Source organism: Chrysochloris asiatica, unplaced genomic scaffold (assembly GCF_000296735.1).
Source record: "Chrysochloris asiatica unplaced genomic scaffold, ChrAsi1.0 scaffold00002, whole genome shotgun sequence".
Lineage (NCBI taxonomy): Eukaryota > Metazoa > Chordata > Mammalia > Afrosoricida > Chrysochloridae > Chrysochloris > Chrysochloris asiatica.
This window is the reverse complement of record NW_006408520.1, coordinates 38,710,241-38,732,310: the sequence shown is the minus strand read 5'-3', so window position 1 is coordinate 38,732,310 and position 22,070 is coordinate 38,710,241. Positions and strand designations below refer to the sequence as shown.

The 22,070-nt window shown below is 34.4% G+C and overlaps 1 protein-coding gene across 3 annotated transcripts in view; it reads left to right on the top strand.

The window, feature by feature from the left end:
• Window positions 1-21,119, top strand: part of LPHN2 (latrophilin 2) — a 228,861-nt gene extending 207,742 nt beyond the window's left edge. The window contains exons 16-22 of one of the 3 annotated variants that reach the window (XM_006831012.1): window positions 8,518-8,609; window positions 10,467-10,635; window positions 12,936-13,064; window positions 13,597-13,693; window positions 15,999-16,051; window positions 18,348-18,400; window positions 19,094-20,902. In XM_006831012.1, coding sequence (XP_006831075.1) covers window positions 8,518-8,609; window positions 10,467-10,635; window positions 12,936-13,064; window positions 13,597-13,693; window positions 15,999-16,051; window positions 18,348-18,371 — 564 coding nt within the window. In that variant the 3' untranslated portion in view covers window positions 18,372-18,400; window positions 19,094-20,902. Of the gene's footprint in view, window positions 1-8,517; window positions 8,610-10,466; window positions 10,636-12,935; window positions 13,065-13,596; window positions 13,694-15,998; window positions 16,052-18,347; window positions 18,401-19,093 lie in introns of all 3 variants that reach the window. The other 2 variants (XM_006831011.1, XM_006831013.1) reach the window with 2 other exon arrangements.
• The last annotated feature ends 951 nt before the right edge of the window (window positions 21,120-22,070 follow it).

The window sequence follows — 22,070 nt, the reverse complement described above, 5'->3', positions numbered from 1 at the left end:
CAATGCTTTACTTAATGTGAAAGGTGTTAATGCACACACATGTTCAGGTTAGATTAAGAAAAGAGGTTAAGGGTATCTTAATGACCATTTATAGTGAGAGTCCACGATCTTTATTACTCTTGTCATAATTATCCTCTGCCAAATCATTTAGGTTGAGATGTGAAAGACTGGGAACAATGTTCCCAAGTTAAAAAAGAAAACGAAAAAAAGCCGTGACAGTACAGGTTTAGATCCTGGGAATAATTCTTCTCCTGCAATTGCTTTGTCCTTTAATAATCCTTACCCATATCTCTTTATAAAACAACTAAAACTCCATTCACAAACAAACGGTTAGAGTATAAAATTATAGCGTAGTGGTTGTGCCTTGGGCTGCTAACCTCAGGGTCAGCAGTTCAAAACTACCAACCATTTTTGCAGGGGAAAGATTAGGATTTCTGTTTCCATAAAGATTTTGAGCCTTGGAAACCCTATGAGTCAGAACCAGCCCCATGAAACATCACCACCACCACCATTATTAAAGGATCCCTGGTGGTTGCACCTGGGATGCTAACTGCAAAGTCAGCAGTTCAAGTCCACCACCTACTCTGAGAGAGAAAGACGAGGCTGCCTACTCCTGTAAAGATTTCGTCTCAGAAACCCTGTACAGTGTCTCTGTCAATTAGAAATGACATACCACCACCACTCTGTTAAGGCATTTTCTTGTAACAAAAATTATATACTAACCTTTTCAGAAAGTATAGTTTTGAATATAATTTCTCTGAACTCAAACCATTTAACTTAGTACTATTAAATAGGTGGTACATTTTACATAATAACAGTTCTATGAACAAAAATAGTATGCTAAGGAAGATAAAACTTCCAGTTCTGCATTTCTATAGAATGTTTTGCCTACAGGCACTAGAGTTATAATATCTATGAGAAAAGTGCTTGTAAGTAATGAACGGTGGGAAACCATTAGTATGCCTGAAATGGTTTAATGAAAGCTTGGATCATGACACGTCAGGGGCTGTTCTTATCATTTGGACAGTTCCATCTGCATCATTAATAATTAATTCAGTTCAGTAAGAGTTCAGCTCACACACTCATTTAAGTCTTCTTCAGAGAACACCTCTCTGGCTGCTAGTCCCAGGGGAAAATAGGTTTCTGCTTGGCTAACAGCAAAGATCTGGAGATACAAGTGCAGTTTTAGAGCTGCATTTGCCAGGTAGCAAAAGCTCCAGGGAGGACAAAAAGGGTCAGAACATGTGCAGTTCAGCTAGGTTACTTCAGAGTGGTGTTTCTGTTCTTCTGTCTTATCATATCCATGTCAGGACTGCAGGCTGTGGAATGAATTTTAAAGCTACTAAACTCAGACAGATGTGATTCAGTTGAGCAGGTTGATGGCTATAAAACAGTGTTCTCTTATAATCTGTGGTCCCATTTTTTCTTTCTTTATATTTTCATGTTTTTAAATATAGGTGATGTTTAGCTATGCCAGGTCATTAGAAGTGATGAATTTTATTAGACAGTTAAACTGGCAGAGATTACTTAAATGATTATGAAGTTTTTATTATGAGATAGGAATAAGGGTGATAGTCATCAGGAAGGAAGGAGAGTTCCTCAGTGTGTTGCTTTTATCAAGATGGGCAAGATTGCTTTTTTTCTGAATTTGCTTTCACCCTTTAACATGTTGTTGTTGTCGTTGTCGTTGTCGTTAAGTGCCATTGAGTCAGTTCTGATTCATAGAGTGTCCGAGGAACAGCTGGTGAGTTCGAATCCCTCTGACCGTGCAGTGTAGTGCTTATCCTACAGTGCTACAGCAGGACTCTACCCTTTAACATAAAGATAGTCTATCTATTTACATGTGTACTTCCAACACGAAGCAGAGTTTAAAGCGGATTAATACTTGAATGAGTTGCCTCATCTCCAAGTTTTTTTTAACCATCAATAAACAACACAATCCTATTAGCCTACACTTATTAGAGGACTCAATGTGGACAATAGAGTTTATTCATTTTACTCTGTTACTTGTTGGTAAGTGCCGTCAAGTCAGTTCCAACACACAGCAATCCTGTATAGGGTTTCTGGGGAATGCCTGGTGGATTTGAACTGCCAACCTTGCTTTTAGCAGTCTAGTGCTTATCCTACAGCACCACATCTGTAGCAGGACCAGTATTTACTTACTAGGTTTGGATAAATCTGTTTGTAGTATAGCTTCAACTTTGCCCATTGTCTCTGTGAGGGATAACATTATTATTACTTTTCCCAAAACACTTTGCTTTACACTAAGTATTGTTTATATGGGAAAGAAAAACCAAAGAACAGCACAGTCAAAAATGGCTGCACCTAGAATTTAAGGGAAAAGAAGGTTGGTGGAGACATTTTTCTCTCACTACCTCATTACCTGTTTCTCAAGGAAAAACAGACAACATTCTTTGTTTGCCTGTTCCGTTCTCTTCTTGTTTCTAAATACATACCAAATGCAGGAACATAAACAGGTCAGAGTCAAAGTCTGAAGAGAAAGAAATCGCTTATTCAACCAGGAAACAAACAAACAAACAAACAAGATAAAGGAACAGAAGCACATGGCTAGTAAGAGCGCAGTGTACGTCATGGAAAAAAATACAACCAAAGGGACTTCAGATTTGCATCTTATAGATGATTGGAAACCAACCCATTTAGTCTTCAGTGACTATTTTTGGTTGAGATTTTATCAAAGATGTTGTTATTTGTTCTTCTGACTCTTGTTCTGATACCCTCAGTTGTATTTTAAGAGAACAAGAAGGGAAAAAGTGAGGGGAACAAATGGAAATATTTTACATTATAAAAATTTCAATCTTATTATAGTATATTACCTCCTGAGAAAGAGCATAGCAACAATATTTATTTCATGGAACTAAAAATTCTAAATCCACATTAAGGCTAGACATAGGTTTTATTTATTTCTGATAAATATTTCATTTTTATATATGTTGTTGTTGTTAAGTGCCATCAAATCGATTCTGACTCATAGCAACCCTGTATAGGGTTTCCAAGGAGCAGCTGGTGAGCTTGAACCACCAACCTTACAGTTCAAACTACTCTGCACTCTGACACATTAGCCCACAGTGCCACACAAGGACTCCTTTTATATATAAGAGGACTTTTAAAAGTTTGTGGAAAAATTGACTTAAAAGATAATGGAACTTTCAACAAACTTTATGAAGCCCCCTCATATGTTGGAGGTAATATATTAAAATGTCTGATAACTAAATCATAAATAGTTTTATTTGTCTAATAAGACTGCTAAGGAGCCCTTGTAGCATGGTGGGTTATGTGTTGGACTGCCAACTGCAAGGTTTTGTATGTACTGTGGGAGTACAGAAAAATGTCTTATAGTCACAGGTGATACTCCTTTACTGTTTTCATTTAGCATTTTTTGCCATTTTATTATTCACAATGTCTTTTATAATTACCTTGTTTTTTAAATGACACTACTGACCTATTAAAGATACCATTGCCTCATTATTTGTATGCATTTAAGTCTTATTTTAAAGGCTTAATTAACGTTAGATTTAACTAATATTCTTGATAGTCTTAACATTAGTATTTTGACTATAGTTTTCATTTTTTGTTTCTTTAAAATGCAGAATTTACAGAGATTTGTGAAACTGAAACTCATAAGTGCAGAACCTATAGTTTCATGATTATTTTTTCCAATATTTTCAGTTGTCTTTAAAGAGAGGCTCGCTTTTAAAAATCTGTTAAAATATTCAATTTTAGGTTGTGTTAGCAACAACTGCTTTCTTTTTTGGCACTCATGGTTTACTAGTTTGTGTGATACTCAGCTAGGTGAGTATAACTGGCATAAATTAGTTTGGGGAAAGCACACCTAACTGGAGTTAGCTAAATATTTGAGTATTGCCAAGAAGTATGTAGTGTTTAGGAAGTTGCTGAAAGGAAATGGAGAATTAGAAAATCCATCACATGGAAGTCATTTTAAGAGCATACCTAGTATGTCATTCAGGGTCTTAATATGGTTGTATTTTACATACTAATCAATTTATTATTTATCTTTAATTTATTTAACATCCCAGAGTGCTTTCTAAATTACATTATGATTTATAGCAACAAATCTTTTCACCAACAGTATGTATAGAAGTAGAATCTTTGGAGATGATTCTTAATTTTCTCACTCAGAATAAAATGGTTCATTTTATGTGGAAAGACTGTGAGCTATGAGGCTAGGTATGGTATATTAAATCTTAGCACTAACGTTTTATTTACTAAATAATTTTTGTGTCTATTGCTGTTATGTGACATCAAGTCAGTTCTGATTCATAGTGATTCTGTATAGGGTTTCTGAGGCTGTAAATCTTTACAGGAACAGAAAGCCTCATCTTTCTCTTGTGGAGCAATTGGTGGATTCTAACTGCTAACCTTATAGTTAGCAGCCCAACATATAACCCAGTACACCACCAGAGCTCAGTATTTCATAGGTGCCTGCTACCTCAAGGAAAGTCAGATTAGAATTGTTTCTCTCCTCTCCTCTTAATTTTCTGAATTTTGTGTTGCGAACATACTACATTTATAACTAGATAGAAACACAAACACATATAATTTTGAAAACTTCAGTTGGCTGAGGGGAGAGGAAGGAGGGAGAGACTTTTTCATAGAATAACTGAGGTACTGTTTTCTTTGGCATATTGTAGCCATTCAGCCTCACACACAAGTCTTGGCTAGAAAGAATTATTTGCATCATATATAAACTTGAATTGTATTTTTACAAATAGGTAAATTTTGGTTTTTATTTCTATTTTATTGGAAAATGTTTCAGTTCTCAATAGGAATTTTATCTGCTTTTCTTTATGGAATCCAAGATTGGTTCCAGTGTGTTCACTCCAAAGACTCATTTTCTATTCATAGCATAATACTTTCTATGTCCACTTTCTCCACACTTTACTTTTCTGGTAATATATGTTATGTTGGATACAATATAGATTATATGTTACAGTATATATTAATAGGACAATTACTGGACTGCTAACAGCAAGATTGGCAGTTCAAATCCACCAGCTACTACTCAAAAACCCTATACAGTGTTGCTGTGAGTTAGAACCAAACTGGGTGGCACTTGGCAACAACAACAGTGGAGAATTATTATTTTTTAGGGGACAATTGTATATATATTGCTTTGAAAGTAAGGAACACTAAATTAATGCACTAGACTTCAAGGTTGGCTTGAACTGCAAGATTGGCAGTTCAAGCTCACTAGCCACTCTCAGAAACCCTAAGCAGGGTCGCTGTGAGTCGGAAATGACTCGATACCACTTAACAACAACAACAGCTTAATAGGAGTTCTGGTTTGGTGCTGTAGGATAAGCACTGGACTGATAACTAAGGTTGGCACTTTAAACCCATCAGTTATTCCTTGGAAAACTTACTGTTGTTGTTGTGTGCCATGGAGTCGGTTCTGACTCATAGCGACCCTGTATAGGATTTCCGAGGCTGTAAATCTTTACGGGAGCAGAAAGCCTCATCTTTCTCCTGCGGATCAGCTGGTAGTTTCGAACTGCTGACCTTGTGGTTCGCAGTCCAATTTGTAACCACTATGCTACCAGGGTCACAATGAGTCAGAACTGACTTGACAACACTTAACAAAAACAAGCATATTATTGCGTCTACTGCATGCTGAGGGTTATAATGTGCTGCACTGCAAAGTCAATTTGAACTTAAAGGTCAGTGGTTTAAGTTCACCAACTGCTCCTAGGAAACCCTGTGTAGCGTTACTGTGGGTTGAACCAGACTCGACACAGCACTTAACAACTGCCATATAAAAAAGTAAACGATATTGATTTTACTTTTTTAAAAACTTAGTGTTCAGTTTTACCATGATTCTTAAAAAATTTATCTGATACTTAATAGTACTAGCAGAATTATCTCTAATTTCTCAAGGACAGAAATTATATATTTTACGAAACACAGCAATCATATCCTTATAGCAGGAAGGTCAGTAAGTGTTTGCACATTAAAATATATTGTAAATATTCCTGAAAATGTGAGCATTTATTTATATTGTAATCCTCTGGAATAAGCTTAGGAAAATAAAGCTAGGGAAAATTTCCACAAGTTTATTTACTTTTTCTATAGGTAAGTATTTTAAAATATTTTTAAAAAAACAAAGAACTATTCCCCCCAAGTAATAAAGAACGATGGATAGGATGCTACCTGTACAAAGTATGCTCATTAACCTCTTTTTATCCCTAAGAAATAATTGTGCATCTAAGAGAAATTATTAGGCATGATATATATATATATATATATATATATATATATATATATATATATATAATCTGTGTGTGTTGTTAAGTGCCATCGAGTCATGTCCGACCCATAGCGACCCTGTATAAGGTTTCCAAGGAGCAGCTGGTGAGCTTGAACCGCCGACCTTGCAGTTCAAACAGCTTTGCAGTCTTGTGCATTAATCCACAGCGCCACACCAGGATTCATATATATTGCTTATGTTAAAGCTTTCACTCAGTCTTTAAAATCCACATTTTGAGGACTTAGAAATTCTAATTTATTGCCCTATATTATTTTTTCTTAATTATAAAGCCAGAAGCAGTGGTGAATGAATAAAATAATGCTCTCGTTTTGTTGTTATGACTCAGTAACAACAACCATGCTACTCCAACAGTGTTGTTTATATTTGCCCAAAAAGGAATAGAACTTATCCCCATGTAATAAGAGTAATTTTGTGAATAGGCCATTTGGCCATGCAGTCTCAGATTAAGTCATGAAAACTCACAAAATCATTTAGGAGTTTTAATTTTTAAAGTAATAAGCCAGAGTCCTGGTATGGCACTGTAGGATAAGCACTGGACTGAAAGGTCAGTTTGAGCCTTGAGGTGTCATTGGTTTGAACTCACCAGCCACACAAGGGAAACCCTATGAATTGGAACTGAGTCGGTGACACTTAACAACAGCAACAAGTAAATAAGGCTGGGTTTTTTGTTTTGTGTTGTTGTTGTTTAAATAAAATCCAGGATAGACCTAGCTTTACTCGATTTTTAAAGATTTAAAAAATACATAACTATCACCCCTATGTCTAGGAGTCTTTGTCTAGTGTCTGGGTGAAGCCATGCAAATTGTAGCCTTTGTTTTTCCTTATTCGAAACACACCTTCTTTGTTGACCTCTTGGATTCCCAGACCTTCCTGTGTCCGTTTCCATCTACCCCAGCTTGTTGTTGTTTGCACCTAGCTAACTTTTGCACAGCTGAATCTTTTGGTGTACTTGCCACATTCTTTTTTCAGACTCCATCTACTTTCATGTAGTATAGAGCCATCAGGAAAAAGGAGCTGATGACTTTTAACAGGATGTTGTTGTTAAGTACTTTTAAATTGGTCCCAACTCCTAGCAACCCTGTATAGTGTTTCTGAGGAGCAGCTGGTGAGTTTGAACTGCTGACCTTGCGTTTCAAACCAACCGTTTCAGTCCACTGCTTATCCTACTGCACCACAACAGGATAATACTATATATGTTATTGTTAAGTATACTTAAATCAGTTGCAACTCATAGTAACCCTGTATAAGGTTTCCAAGAAGCATCTGGTGGGTTACAATCATTGACCTTAATGGTTAAAAGGCCAGTGGTTATCCTACAATGCCACACCAACACACCAAATATTAAATATATATTTTTTAAATTGCCTACTTAATATAATGAGGAATTCCAGTAACATAGTAGGATATGAGTTGGGCTGCTAACCAGAAGATCAGCAGTTTGACTCTACCAGCCACTCTAAGGGAGAAAGATGAGGTTTTCTGCTCCTGTAAAAATGTACAGCCTCGGAAACCTTACACAGGGTGTCCCTGTAAGTCGGAATCAACTTGACAGCACACACCACCACTAAAGATAACTAATATTTTTTATATTGTACAAATGTTACTGTCATTTAGGTAAACAGTCAAACTTGAGAGCTGTGTGTTCTTAACCAAATTTTGTGTTCCTAAATTCAGAGATCTTTCCATAATAAGTTACAAAAGTATAAATCCTTATTCTATAGAATTCACTGCAATGTTTCCATCACATGACTTTGAATCCCTGGAGTACTCTAGCTAAAGAAACAGATTTATGAATAATCACTGCCACATAATAATGACATAATGAGGTTGCAGTTTCATGTCAAGTGATCTATTAAAGAATTGATCATACACTGAGTCTTTTTTATATATGTTGTTATTGTATACCTTTGAGTCAGTTCCAACCTAAAGAGTTTCCTGAAAAGGCTGGTGGGTTTGAAATGCCAAGCTTTTGTTTATCAGTCCATTGCTTATCCCATAGTACCAAACCAGATCTCTCTCTCTTTTTTTTAAATACAGGCTTGAATCAATCTTTGTGCACATAAGTTAAAGTTAAATCAGTATCTACCATATATATATATATATATATATAGGCATGTCATTGATGGTTAACGGCATTATTATAAAGAAAAAAAATTTAATTTATTTGTTTACTAATTGCTCAAAGCAGTCTAATTTTTTATTTGTTATAACAGCTTAATATTATCTTCCTGGTGATCACACTGTGCAAAATGGTGAAGCACTCAAACACTTTGAAACCAGATTCTAGCAGATTGGAAAACATTAAGTAAGTGTTTTGTATTTTTATTTTAGTACTTGACAAAATTGAGTTAAAGATATTCTCCGCAGGGAACACAGGAATACCTTCTGTCAACTGTAGAAATTATTCAAAATGAAATTATACTGATCAAGGTTGAGTCTTACTATTAACCATGTCACAGACATTGACGAAATATTAGATAATATTGTCTGTCTTGATACAGAGCCAAGATACTGTTTCTGTGGCTTCATGGAAATTCCACATCACTGTAGCAATTTCATTTGAATTTAAAATGAAGTTTAAAATTATGTTCCTGCTTGCATGGCTGATATGATTATATTAAGTTTGTTTTGTTAAATGACTTTTCGATTTAAGGATTCTGAGCAGTTCCTACTCCTAATCCTGTCTCCTAAGAGAATTGACTCTATTACTATTGTTAACTTGAAGATTATCTGTTGTTTTCATGCTAATTAAAGAAATGTTTATTTTATCTCAATCCTGAATAAAAAGTGCAATAAACTATCAATGGGGGGAAAAAAAAAACCGCTATCTAATTAACAAAAATGTGATAGCTGTTGCTTCATTAAATCATATTAAAGAAGCATCTTCAGTTATTTTTAAATGAAGCTTTAAATTTTGAGGTGGCATTATTCAAATTGGTTATAGTGGGATTATGAAAAAAATATTTTCAATGTAAAAAAAATGGCAGATTTATAGTAAGGGTAGATTTTTTTTTTTAAACAAATTACATGCTTGAGATAGGTTAGTGCCAGCTTCATTGCATGTTGCATGGTGAGAGAGAGAGAGCTAATCTTTAGCATCTCTCTCTTTTCTTTCTTTTCCTCTTTCTATCTTCTCATCTACACCAGTAATTACCGTGTTTGTGATGGCTACTATAATACGGACTTACCTGGGTAAGGTAGAACCCTACATTAACAAATTTATGGCATGATTTATATTTTTTACAATTCGTCAATATCATGAATTGCCCTTAATTTTTATAATTATTTTGGAATATCTAATTTGCAATAGTACTTTAAACTATAAATATGCCTTTATTTTTTAATTGCTTGCCTCTGCATTTTGACTTTCTTAATTTTGACTAATTTATAAAATATATAAATGCTTTCTATTACTTTCTATTTTAATTCTGTCTAATAATTTTGTTTCTCTTTTCTGCTTATAATGCTTTCTAGCTATGAAGATAATAAGCCATTTATCAAGTAAGATCATTAGTTAGACATGGAATGCACTGACTTTAAATCCTTCTCATTCCCTCCTGTTTTTCTAAAGTTCTTTTCTCCTTAAGCTATTCATGATGAAATCTCTCCAAAGTTATTTTATTTTGAAGTTGTTCTCATGTTTTTGTCCCATTTCAGCTAGGCTTCTTCATGCTTTAGTTATAAACCTTAGGCTCACCTAAGATCAGTTTATTAGAGTCTGAAGTTTAGATGTGAAGTGATTATCTGCCATTTAACCTTTCTGTGTGTGTCACATTATTCAGTGCTATATGAATACAGCACAGGAATCAAAACATAGGCATAAACTAATTAAGGACTCCTTAAGTTATTTTGCCCGAATGCACATAAGAGAGAATAAAGTCATTGAAGTTTGTTTTACACCTTGTATTTTAATATAGTTTTGATACTTTGGTTTTTCTGGAGTAAGAAAAGGTCATACCTGCTGTTGCTGTTTTTACTGGAATCTGCTGTGCTAAATGCTATTGTTCTTTCTTTAATCAATGTAAGGTTAAAACAAAAATGCTGTTCAATTTGTGAAATAAAGAGAAAAGAAAGTCAACTGTTACTACTGAACTGTTAATATTAAATGTGTTGTATGTTTACCCCTTTGATCCTGTTAATAAAACTCACTTTATTTTTTCAGGTCTTGGGTGCTTGGTGCTTTCGCTCTCCTGTGTCTTCTTGGCTTAACCTGGTCATTTGGGTTGCTTTTTATTAACGAAGAGACTATTGTGATGGCTTATCTCTTCACCATCTTTAATGCTTTCCAGGGATTGTTCATTTTCATCTTTCACTGTGCTCTCCAAAAGAAAGTAAGTGAGTGGAAAACACTTCTGAGCTCTGCTGGCGTCTTCTTGGATTAGAAGTAAATGAATAAAGTAGAAAAGAATTAAGTGTAGCTGGGCATACTAATGAATAACATATTTTAATCATAAATTAATTTTATATATCTTTCTGGACATTCAGACAAAATACTCAAAAATGAAAGCTAAGTATGAAGAACTTAAATCTGTAGCAAGAGGATGTAAACTTGAGAATAGTTTCGCCACCATTTAATTCTAAAATTTCCATGCCTTTTACTAGGTATCATCCTTTCCCTGTCTGCATATGTAATGCAGTCTTTTTATTCTGTTATTACTAGTTGGTCACTAAATTGAACAGAGAAATAGAATTGTGAAAGTGAAAACTATTATGTTTTCAGTACTGACAAGATGATAGTGTTGTTACTTCCATCAGTGTTGAATAAGCTATAATTTTGAGATAATGACAGTGGAATGTGCAATACTGACAGATAATGTACATTCACAGCAATATAGGCATTAGGCAAAACCAACACTGGAGGGGATTATTTGGATAAAATACCATTTTGATTGCCATTGTCTTGGTTATATGGCATTTCAAGGCAGTTAATCGCAATTAAATGCACAGAAATGCTTGTTGAGGTATCATGTTTTAGTTGATAACAATAAACTTTAAATTTTTAGACATTTTACAGGGATAACCTGAAGAATTACTTTGTTTTTAAGGTATTGCTACATCAGTCAACAGTGTTGTGTGCATATATATGATTTCATATCTATACATTTTATGCTACTTTGCTGAAGGTCTTTGACATAAACCATAGACTAAGAAAAAAGAGTGAGGTAGTCATTATTTCTGGCTCTGTGTATTAATTGAACAAAGGGATTTTTACTATACCTTTTAGATTAGCAATTATGTTTTAAAGGTTTGCCCTGCACTTCTTTTGAACATGTTCTACATAGGCTTGGTACATTCTATTGGGTGCTGCCAGGATGGTTTGTTAAGAATATGATATAAAATGATTAAGTTAAAATTGTGGTTCTCACTGCTTGACTGAGCATATTTAAGCAAAGAAACACTTTGAAAGCTAACTCCATTGTTATTTGCTCTAATACATGTAATTAAATAAAGCTGAGAGGATGAAAATGCAAGTGCACTTGGATTTTAAAGGTCATCTAGTTACTTTCTCTAATTTTGCAAGAAGTAAGTGTCAAAGGCATGGATTTTACAGGCTGATACCAAACACAGAACTGAAGGGGGAACCTTTGAGTGTTGTGTGTGTTTTGTGGTTGTTTTTATAATTTATTCTTTTCAACTTCTCTTTCATGTCTGTCATGTAATTTCAGTCTGGTTCTAAATCACAATAAAACATGTTTATTAGTCAGTATACCTACATACAAACTAGCTCTGCCCCCTGCAATCCTATACCCACTACTCTGGGTGTGGCCCTATTATTTAGCAGTTATTTTGACTTCCCCTTTTTAAGTTTAAACTGAACTTTCTTTTGGGCCTAGCAGCTTTCTATCTATTCATATATACAAGCTTCAGGGGAAAAGGGAAATTACATGGGTAACTCATTAATGTGAATGGAAATTACATAAATAGTTCCCTTGTGTGCTAATGAAGTGAATAGACATCTTAGATTCTCTACACTAAATGGTAAAGCTAGACACATCAGAAAATGAAGAAAACATTCCATCCTCATTAATGGAAAATGTTTCCAAGTAATTTTTTTTCTTTATTATTGTGCCAAAGAAGTCTTGTCATTATTAAAAGGTTCCCCACAAAACTGTGCAATCCTGTAAAAGACGCTTATGAATTGACCTACCTAAGAGGATGTGAAGCATATAAAACTTCAATGACTGAATTACAGAATGGTTCAAAGTAATTAAGCATAGAAAATACCAAATGTTTGGCCCTATTTTTGTAGCATGAAATTAAAAAAAAAAAAAAAAATGAGGTTGCTAAGTACATAGGTAGAATTAAGCTTTAAAAGAAAATTTCATTTTTGTAAATTAATACATAGCATTTGAATAATAACAGGATATAAAGCATTTCTACATGTTATGCCATATTTTTAAACGACTACAAGCTAGTAGAGTTGACAGAGATATGTTTCTGATTAATATTTAGCAGTTTCATTAGAACCTGATTTTGCAAGTTTGATTTTTTTTCTCCGTGGTTTATGTCATAGTGGAACTTGCGTTCTTTTTGGTTGTCTCCACTATAGATTTAATTGAAGCGAGAGAGCACTCAGAGATAAGTTTATATTAATCCCTCGGTCTCATGATTGATTGATTATTCAATGCAGGTACGAAAAGAGTATGGCAAGTGCTTCAGACATTCATATTGCTGTGGCGGCCTTCCAACTGAGAGCCCCCACAGTTCAGTGAAAGCATCTACCACCAGAACCAGTGCTCGGTATTCCTCTGGTACACAGGTAACAAAGAATTGACAACATCTTTAATTAACCTTATTTATAGAAAGCCTATTGAGACATGTTCTCTTTAGATGCACTAATTGTCTTCTCATTATAATGATCTAGATGGCAAATACTTGCTTTTTCAGTAATTTGGGTTTGATGTATTTTGAAACATTTCTTCAAGATGTTTCATTAGGTGTAAACCTCCATTTTTGAGGGGACACATTATGATTGTTTTGTTATCCGAAGCTTATATAGTACATGCCTAGCTCACAATGGGCACTCAATAAACATTTGTTGAATGATCACTTACCTCCACCTTAAAAATAAAAATAAATTTAAAAATCATGTCTTCAGGAATAGAAGATTAAATGTCCTTAATCAATAGGGTAGTATAGATTTCTTTAGGCTTAGGCCAGAAACAACACACATTTTCCAAAAGGCCAACAGATGAGTGCTACCCATGTTGTTCAGTGTATATCTTTTGCATCTATGAAGTTAAGGCTGGAGGGACTAACATAACATCTGTCTTGCTATTTTATATTAATAGAGTCGTATAAGAAGGATGTGGAATGACACTGTGAGAAAACAGTCTGAATCTTCTTTTATCTCAGGTGACATCAATAGCACTTCGACACTTAATCAAGGTCAGTTACCAGGAAAATTTGAGTTTACAATATAAATTTTGTCATTTATGCCAGTTTACAACGAGTCTAGAGAAAATGCTTAACCTTTTCTCTTAAATGGGTTTATATCACAAGCTCTTAAACCTGTTGAGCCAACCTTTCGTATCGTTGTTGTTGTTGTTGTTGTTGTTAAGTGCCATCGAGTCAGTTCCAACCCATAGCGACCCAGTACAGGGTTTCCGAGGCTGTACATCTTTACAGGATCAGAAAGCCTCATCTTTCTCCGCAGAACAGCTGGTAGTTCAAACTGCTGACTTTGCGGTTCGCAGCCCGATTCGTAACCACTACACTACTAGAGTTCCTTAAGAACATATAAATTCTTTCTATTCAGTAATGTGAATATAAAAAATAAAATTTTAAACTTTACATTTACATGGAAAGACTGGAAAACATTATCACTGATAGCATACTTTCCCATACATTAAAATAACTTCCTAGGGAGCGTAAGTTTATCCTTTCTAACCAAAATGTATTTATAAATATTTTATTTTGAAAACATTAATTTATTAGCATAATTATTGTTCACATTAAATAGTATTATTTTTTGCAGTTAAGATTCTTATTATTAAATTCTTTCATTTTACATTTCTTTCAGAAAGTGAGACATAAAAGTTACTCAAAAAGTTATGGCAAATATTTATAAATAAAATTAAAATAAATAAGGGCATATAAAAAAAAGCGACTTTTTTTTCTATTTGAATGGCTAGTTTTCAATGTATGTACAATTGCAGTGCTAAATTTATAGTCTAAATTCAAATAAGTTTTACTTAAAATACATTGGGAAATAAAATAATTAAGCAAGATGTAGACACACATGCAAACACATGTATTTCTGAATAAAAGCTTCGTAAATTTCAATTTGGTATGGAAAAACCCCTCCTCTTTTTTTTCCTGTCACCTTGGGAAGGTAATTTATCCAGGTAATTTCACGTTGATTACTGACTTAAAGTATGATGTATAAGTTATATTTTATTACAGTGACATATTTAATTATTGACATTGTTTTTAAGATTTTGGTTTGAAATGAAAAAAGAAGTATTATTAAACCAACCTGAATTTTAAAACATTTTTAGTCAAATTACATTAGCCATGCAAACAAATGTTTGATAAGTATTGAAAGGTTTGTAATTTGTCAATTAGAATGAGTGAAATGTGTGCTTATTCCTTTGCTCTAATGTTTTATCTAATTTTGTTAAGATGACTATCAAAAAAGTAAATGAATTATTCAATGATTCATTTTTGAAACCTGGCAAATAAGAATATGGAATGAAATGTTTTACTGTTAGAATTTGTGAATGGTCTAATAATTCATTGTGTGTACACAGTGCTTTTTTCCTTCCCTTGGCATGTGTGCTTTTGCATATACTAAGAGAAGCTTTTTGCAGTATGTCGTAATTGTTTTACCTGTTTGTGAAAGTTGTTTTTCTCCTGCTTGTATCAAAGTTGGTATTAACACAGATGTTTTCTTGAGGGATAATCCCACACCTGTAAATTCAGAAAGTTTGAGATTCCCTCTTCTGGGCCTCAGTGGATATGTTTTTAATATTGAGCAGCAACATCTTGAAACATAATGTTGATCTTTATGCATTTAATTGCCATTTTTGTTTAACAGTGATTTTGTATAAATTAGTAAATGTCATCCCCAGCAGGTGTTTACTTGGGGGACTTAGAAAGCACCTGTGAATTACTGAAATTTAACTTCCCTCTCCCCTTTCTCCTCCAAATTAGTAGTTCAAATACAGTCAGAACATTTCAGCAGATTATCCATTGCCAACTTGTCTGCTACCCTTGCTGAATACAAAAAAATACTTTAGTGCAACTGTAACAATAAAATAAGAGAACTGATTATTTTTTTCTGTTTCTTTGCTTTAGGAATGACTGGCAATTACCTACTAACAAACCCTCTTCTTCGACCCCACGGCACTAACAACCCCTATAACACATTGCTCGCTGAAACAGTTGTATGTAATGCCCCTTCAGCTCCTGTATTTAACTCACCAGGTGTGCTTATACTTACAAATAAAACTACCTATCTTTGCTGCTAAACAGAGCTTTGATCTTGACCCTGTTTCTAAAATAAAGACTCAGGTTGCCATAGCTTTGTTATTATATCCTGAAATTCTCAATTAAAAAAAAATGTGATAATGCCCATGCCAGGCTTCTAAAACTGCACTATATTATAGTAAAACCTCAATCATGATAGTAATTACCAATAATTATCCATGTTTTTAACACAGGTGGCATAAATCTTAATATATTATTACAGGACTGACATCACATGGTCTGAGAGCCCATCTTCAAGATTTATATCATTTAGAGGTATCCTATCTATGTAATATACTGTTCAGTTGACTCTAAAGCTTGCTGACAAAATTTGTTTTTGGAATGAATTAGCTAATATAACTTGGATGCCTAGGTATAGAAAACTACATCCAGCTTTATCAATATAAATAAACTATAGTATAGTGCAGCTTTATGGTAGTATTCCTTTTTTCTTAAGAAAACGTGGAGAATAAAGTTATTGTTAGTCAGTTTATACTGATAGTTTTTTTTACTGGGGGTTGGGGTGGGTTGTCACTAACCCATCCTGTATTACTGTGTTTTCTTATAGCAGTTTTTTAAAAAGCATATATATTTTATATTAACAGAAATTTCAAGATTTTGGTCAAAATTATTGACTAATTACTGCTAGCATATAATCTTTATTTGTGATTAATACTTGCTACTAAATTAAACACAGAACTTTGTTTCCTTTTTTTTCCTTAAAATTCTTTTTAACGTAACTGCAGCTTCTCTTTTCATTCTCTTGTTTTCTTACTTTCCTTATGCTTTCCTCTAGCAACCTACAGAGAGACAAGTATGGGAGTAAAACTTAACTTTGCCTATCAAATGTAAATTTTTTCAGCATGATTTTTAACGGGCACAATTAAAACATTTACTAGCAGTCACGAAGTAGACTCAGCGGGCAAGTGGTTCACAATTTGCAACTAAAATGTTTCCAAATTCAAACAGTACACCTGTGTACTGCTTTTGTCAGTAATAAAGGTCTGTAGCAAATGCTGTCCATACTTAAGTATATGCAATGCTGAAATAATTTGCTCTGTAAAGTCTGAAGTACTGTCAACCAGAATGCGTACTAATTGACTTATCATCTCTGAATTCCCACAGTCATCTTGCTACAGGCTGTGGAAAAGTCTTCATACCTGAACTTGGGCAGAAAAAAATTGCCTCTTCAAAACCAGTCAAAGAAGTGCTTAAATCTGCAGTATATCATAGAAAACACCTGGCATATCCAGTATTTATTCTCATTATTAAACCATAATAAGAAAGAAACAATGTCTTAACTAGATTGATTCTCTGCAGAAGAAACAAAATGCGAGCATGCGATCCATGTGTCGCCAGCAACTGAAAACACCTAATGTTTTGTCTTGGGACTCACAAGGAAATTTATAAAGCGAGAGAATTGTGTAACAGATCTTAAAAAACTTTACAAGTGACCATTACGACTTTATTTTGTTACCCATGGAACGTGTTACAAATTGAAGTGTCAAGTGTACAGTTGTATAAATTGTGTTAGAGTTTTAAAGATAACAAGAGTCTCTAACAAATGTAATCCTCCCATTTGCTCATTTTCTGTTAATGAAAATTTATCCAATAACCATCAGACACAAATTATACATGAAATTTACTCTAGACAATGCAGAGATTTTTATTTGAAAGAAAGTGTGTTTTCTAGGATAATCTGCAGCTTTAAGAGTGGAGTGAGCGCTAAATATAAAAATATACTATTTTTTCCAAGAATCGAATTTTTTCCTAAACTCCTCCAAGCCTTGCATACAATGCAGCAGCCTCACAGTGGTCAGTTTCATTTCAATAACATCATTTCATTCTTTTTTTTTTTTTTTTCCCAGACCTATCTGTAGACAAGTGATTTTTTTTTTTCTCTCTAGGATTTTGAGAATGAATAACCTAACTTTACATGGTGCGGACCATATAATTTTCTCTAGAACTTTTTTTTTTTTTTTTTCCTCCATTTGCCTGAGAAGCACTGTGATGTCTTAGTTTACATGTTTATGTGTTTGTAGAAAATATAACTCTGACAAATAGAGCATGTTACCATGTTTTTTTTCCTCCTAAACCTCTTTTCATATCTTCAGCAGACTTAATCAATCGTTCATTCCTTTAGAAATAAAAATAAACTAGCCAAGGCTGACACTCTCTCCCATTCCATAGTTAATATTTATTCTTGGTTTGGTTTCTGTGAGCCATGCTTAAGAAATCTCTAACATTTCTGCGTCTGATCTCCATGCCCATGGTGTCTATGGGCCAACCTTGTACAATAGACTCTGCTGGTTCATTCGATGCTGTCACTGTGACTGATGCAGACTGCAGGGCTGCAGGCAAACTCTGACCATTAGAAGCCTGGGGCCATTGTTATTAGTGAGAGTATTACTACCAAAATCTCAAAACACAAAAAAATCTTAAATGACAAAATAAAAGACTGCTATTGCTGGTAATCTAATTTGTTGAACCCTTGCTCTGACTAAGTTGCTGAGAAGCTTAGAAATTCTTCATCATGTTACAATAAATCATTTTACTTTCTTTTATATATCAGCTACTCTTAGGCCAGATAGCCTGAGCAGACAGACATGATGTGAGTTGTCCAAAGTGAGTCATTCCACCTGCTGTCTATCGTGTTGTTGGATGGTGCTTGTGGGCCCCTGGTCCAGTTAGTATGAGAGATGGCTGTCTTTGTTTAACACAAATTCTTTGTATCTGTCCATTTTTTTTTCATTCTTTTTTTTACTTCATCTCCAGAAAAAGGAAATGTTAGAATGTTGTTTAAAAAGTTGCTTGCCAGTTATGTGGGTTTATGTTGTACATTTGCCTTCAGTTTTTTGTATGTGACTTATTCTTTTTTAATTTAGTGTTGTTTAGGACAAATTCTGTTGATTTTATTTTTATAAACCATAGTCTTGTACTTTAAAATGTAAACGTCACCAATGGATTGCTTTGCATTAACTATGCAAGGGCATGGAGTGAAGTCTTCTTTGTTGTGTCAGAGATTTGACCAAAAATGAATTGGTAACTATTGCCTCCCTGAAATTGATAAAGTAATATTCTGTATGCCATCTTCCCTCCCTGGAAAACAGTATTACTTTTTTTAACATTTTTTCCTGTTATCTAAGGGGTTACAACTGTTTACAGTTGGGAATGCTGGAAAGCTTGGCACTTTTCAAGTGTTAGCTTTCAAATACAACTTTGTCCTGAACGACATTAAAAAGTCTTGTACAAAAGAATATACAGATTCTTCTGAAAGGAACCGAGGCTGTAACAGAAATTCCCCCTTTTCTGTTGCAGGACATTCACTGAACAATGCCAGGGATACAAGTGCCATGGATACTCTACCGCTAAATGGTAATTTTAACAACAGCTACTCACTGCGCAAGGGGGACTATAATGACAGCGTACAAGTCGTAGACTGTGGACTAAGTCTGAATGATACTGCTTTTGAGAAAATGATCATTTCAGAATTAGTGCACAACAACCTACGGGGCGGCAGCAAGACTCACAATCTCGAGCTCACACTACCAGTCAAACCTATGATTGGAGGGAGCAGCAGTGAAGATGATGCAATCGTGGCAGACGCTTCATCTTTAATGCACGGAGACAACCCAGGGCTGGAGCTCCATCAGAAAGAACTCGAGGCACCGCTCATTCCTCAACGGACTCACTCCCTTCTGTACCAACCCCAGAAGAAAGTGAAACCTGAGGGAACGGACAGCTATGTCTCACAGCTGACAGCTGAGGCTGAGGACCACCTCCAGTCCCCCAACAGGGACTCTCTTTATACAAGCATGCCCAATCTTAGAGACTCTCCCTATCAGGAGAGCAGCCCTGATGTGGAAGAAGACCTCTCTCCCTCCAGGAGGAGTGAGAATGAGGACATTTACTATAAAAGCATGCCAAATCTTGGAGCTGGCCATCAGCTTCAGATGTGCTACCAGATCAGCAGGGGCAATAGTGATGGTTATATAATCCCCATTAACAAAGAAGGCTGTATTCCAGAAGGAGACGTTAGGGAAGGACAAATGCAGCTGGTCACAAGTCTTTAATAGTGCAGCTAAGAAACCCCAAGGGCCACAATGCAAGTATTAATAAGTAAATGAAAGACTCCAATGGCCCCAACTCCCTCAAACTCTGCTGAAGAGACAGCTCTGTTGACCTGTGGTTCTCCAGTGTAAAAAAGATGACTGAACCTTGCAGTTCTGTGAATTTTTATAAAACATACAAAAACTTTATATATACACAGAGTATACTAAAATGAATTATTTGTTACAAAGAAAAGAGATGCCAACCAGGTATTTTAAGATTCTGCTGCTGTTTAGAGAAATTGTGAAACAAGCAAAACAAAACTTGCCAGCCATTTAACTGCAGCAGTTTGTGAACTAAATTTGTAAATATGGCTGCACCATTTTTGTAGGCCTGCATTGTATTATATACAAGACGTAGGCTTTAAAATCCTGTGGGACAAATTTACTGTACCTTACTGTTCCTGACAAGACTTGGAAAAGCAGGAGAGATATTCTGCGTCAGTTTGCAGTTCACTGCAAATCTTTTACATTAAGGCAAAGATTGAAAACATGTTTAACCACTAGCAATCAAGCCACAGGCCTTATTTCATATGTTTCCTCAACTGTACAATGAACTATTCTCATGAAAAATGGCTAAAGAAATTATATTTTGTTCTATTGCTAGGGTAAAATAAATACATTTGTGTCCAACTGAAATATAATTGTCATTAAAATAATTTTAAAGAGTTTGAAGAAAATATTGTGAAAAGCTCTTGGTTGCACATATGTTATGAGATGTTTTTTCTTACACTTTGTCATGGTAAGTTCTGCCCATTTTCACTTATTTTCCACTGTATACAATGTTCTGCTCTGACAAGTTAGTCTTTATTCTTACATTTAAATTTCTTATTGCCAAAAGAACGTGTTTTATGGGAGAAAACTCTTTGAAGCCAGTTATGCCATGCCTTGCACAAATGTGGTGAAATCTAGAAAAGATTGTGTGTCACCCCTCTGTTTATTCTTGAACAGATGGCGAAGAGGGCACTGGGCACTTCTCACAAACTTTCTAGTGAACAAAAGGTGCCTATTCTTTTTTTAAAAAATAAAACATAAATATTACTCTTCCATATTCCTTCTGCCTATATTTAGTAATTAATTTATTTTATGATAAAGTTCTAATGAAATGTACATTGTTTCAGCAAAATTCTGCTTTTCTTTTCATCCCTTTGTGTAAACCTGTTAATAATGAGCCCATCACTAATATCCAGTGTAAAGTTTAACACGGTTTGACAGTAAATAAATGTGAATTTTTTTCAATTAGTTAACATGTGCACTTTTATGTATGATACATAATTGGCTTTTACCCACTGGTCTTTCCCACTGTCCCACTTGGTTTTGGTACCAACATCATAGTAGTATAACCCATGGATTTGTGAAAGGATGTAATTAAGTTGCCTGATTGCTCTATCTGCTGAAAGTCAATAGAATATTTTTGTATCATAATTAGTTATTACACAAACTCTGCTTTTTTCATTAGGAAATGATACTGAAAATTATTGGTTAGTTGCATTATACTGCTACTGAAAATTTTTTAAAAACTAGAAACGCAAAGAAGGGTTAGAAATTCTACAGTCAAATTTGAGAATCATGAAAAAAAAAAGATTTTTCAGCAGTGTGAAGGAGAATCTCCGAAAGCATACTTTTGTAGTTTGAGGATTATAAGTATCCCTATGTTGTTGTGAAGGGCTTTCGAGTTGGTTCTGACCCATAGCGACCCTGTATAGGGTTTCTGAGGAGCAGCTAGTGAGCTTGAACCACCAACCTTCCAGTTCAAAAGGCTTTGCAGTCTGGCACATTAACCCATAGCACCACACCAGGATTCCAAGTATCCTTATAGGCAGCTGCAAGCTACAGTATTTGTCATCATGGGTAGTTTTATCACTAAGTTCAAAAATCACATAATTGAGTTTCAACAAATAGATTTTTCCTGACTACATCATAAGAATTTATTCCAAATTCTTATTACAAATCTTAGTGATTCTTTCAAGTGCTTTCACCAGGTTAGAAGTCATTTTATTTTATTTGGACACTCTTAGTCATGCTTGTTGTATTTAAAAATAGTAATAAGAAAATATATAGAAAGGTTGATATTTATATATATTTACATATATAATATAGGGTATATATATATTTATATACCCTATGGTAACATACTCATTAAATAATGAAATGCTTTAAACATTTGATATTAAAAAAGGGAATAT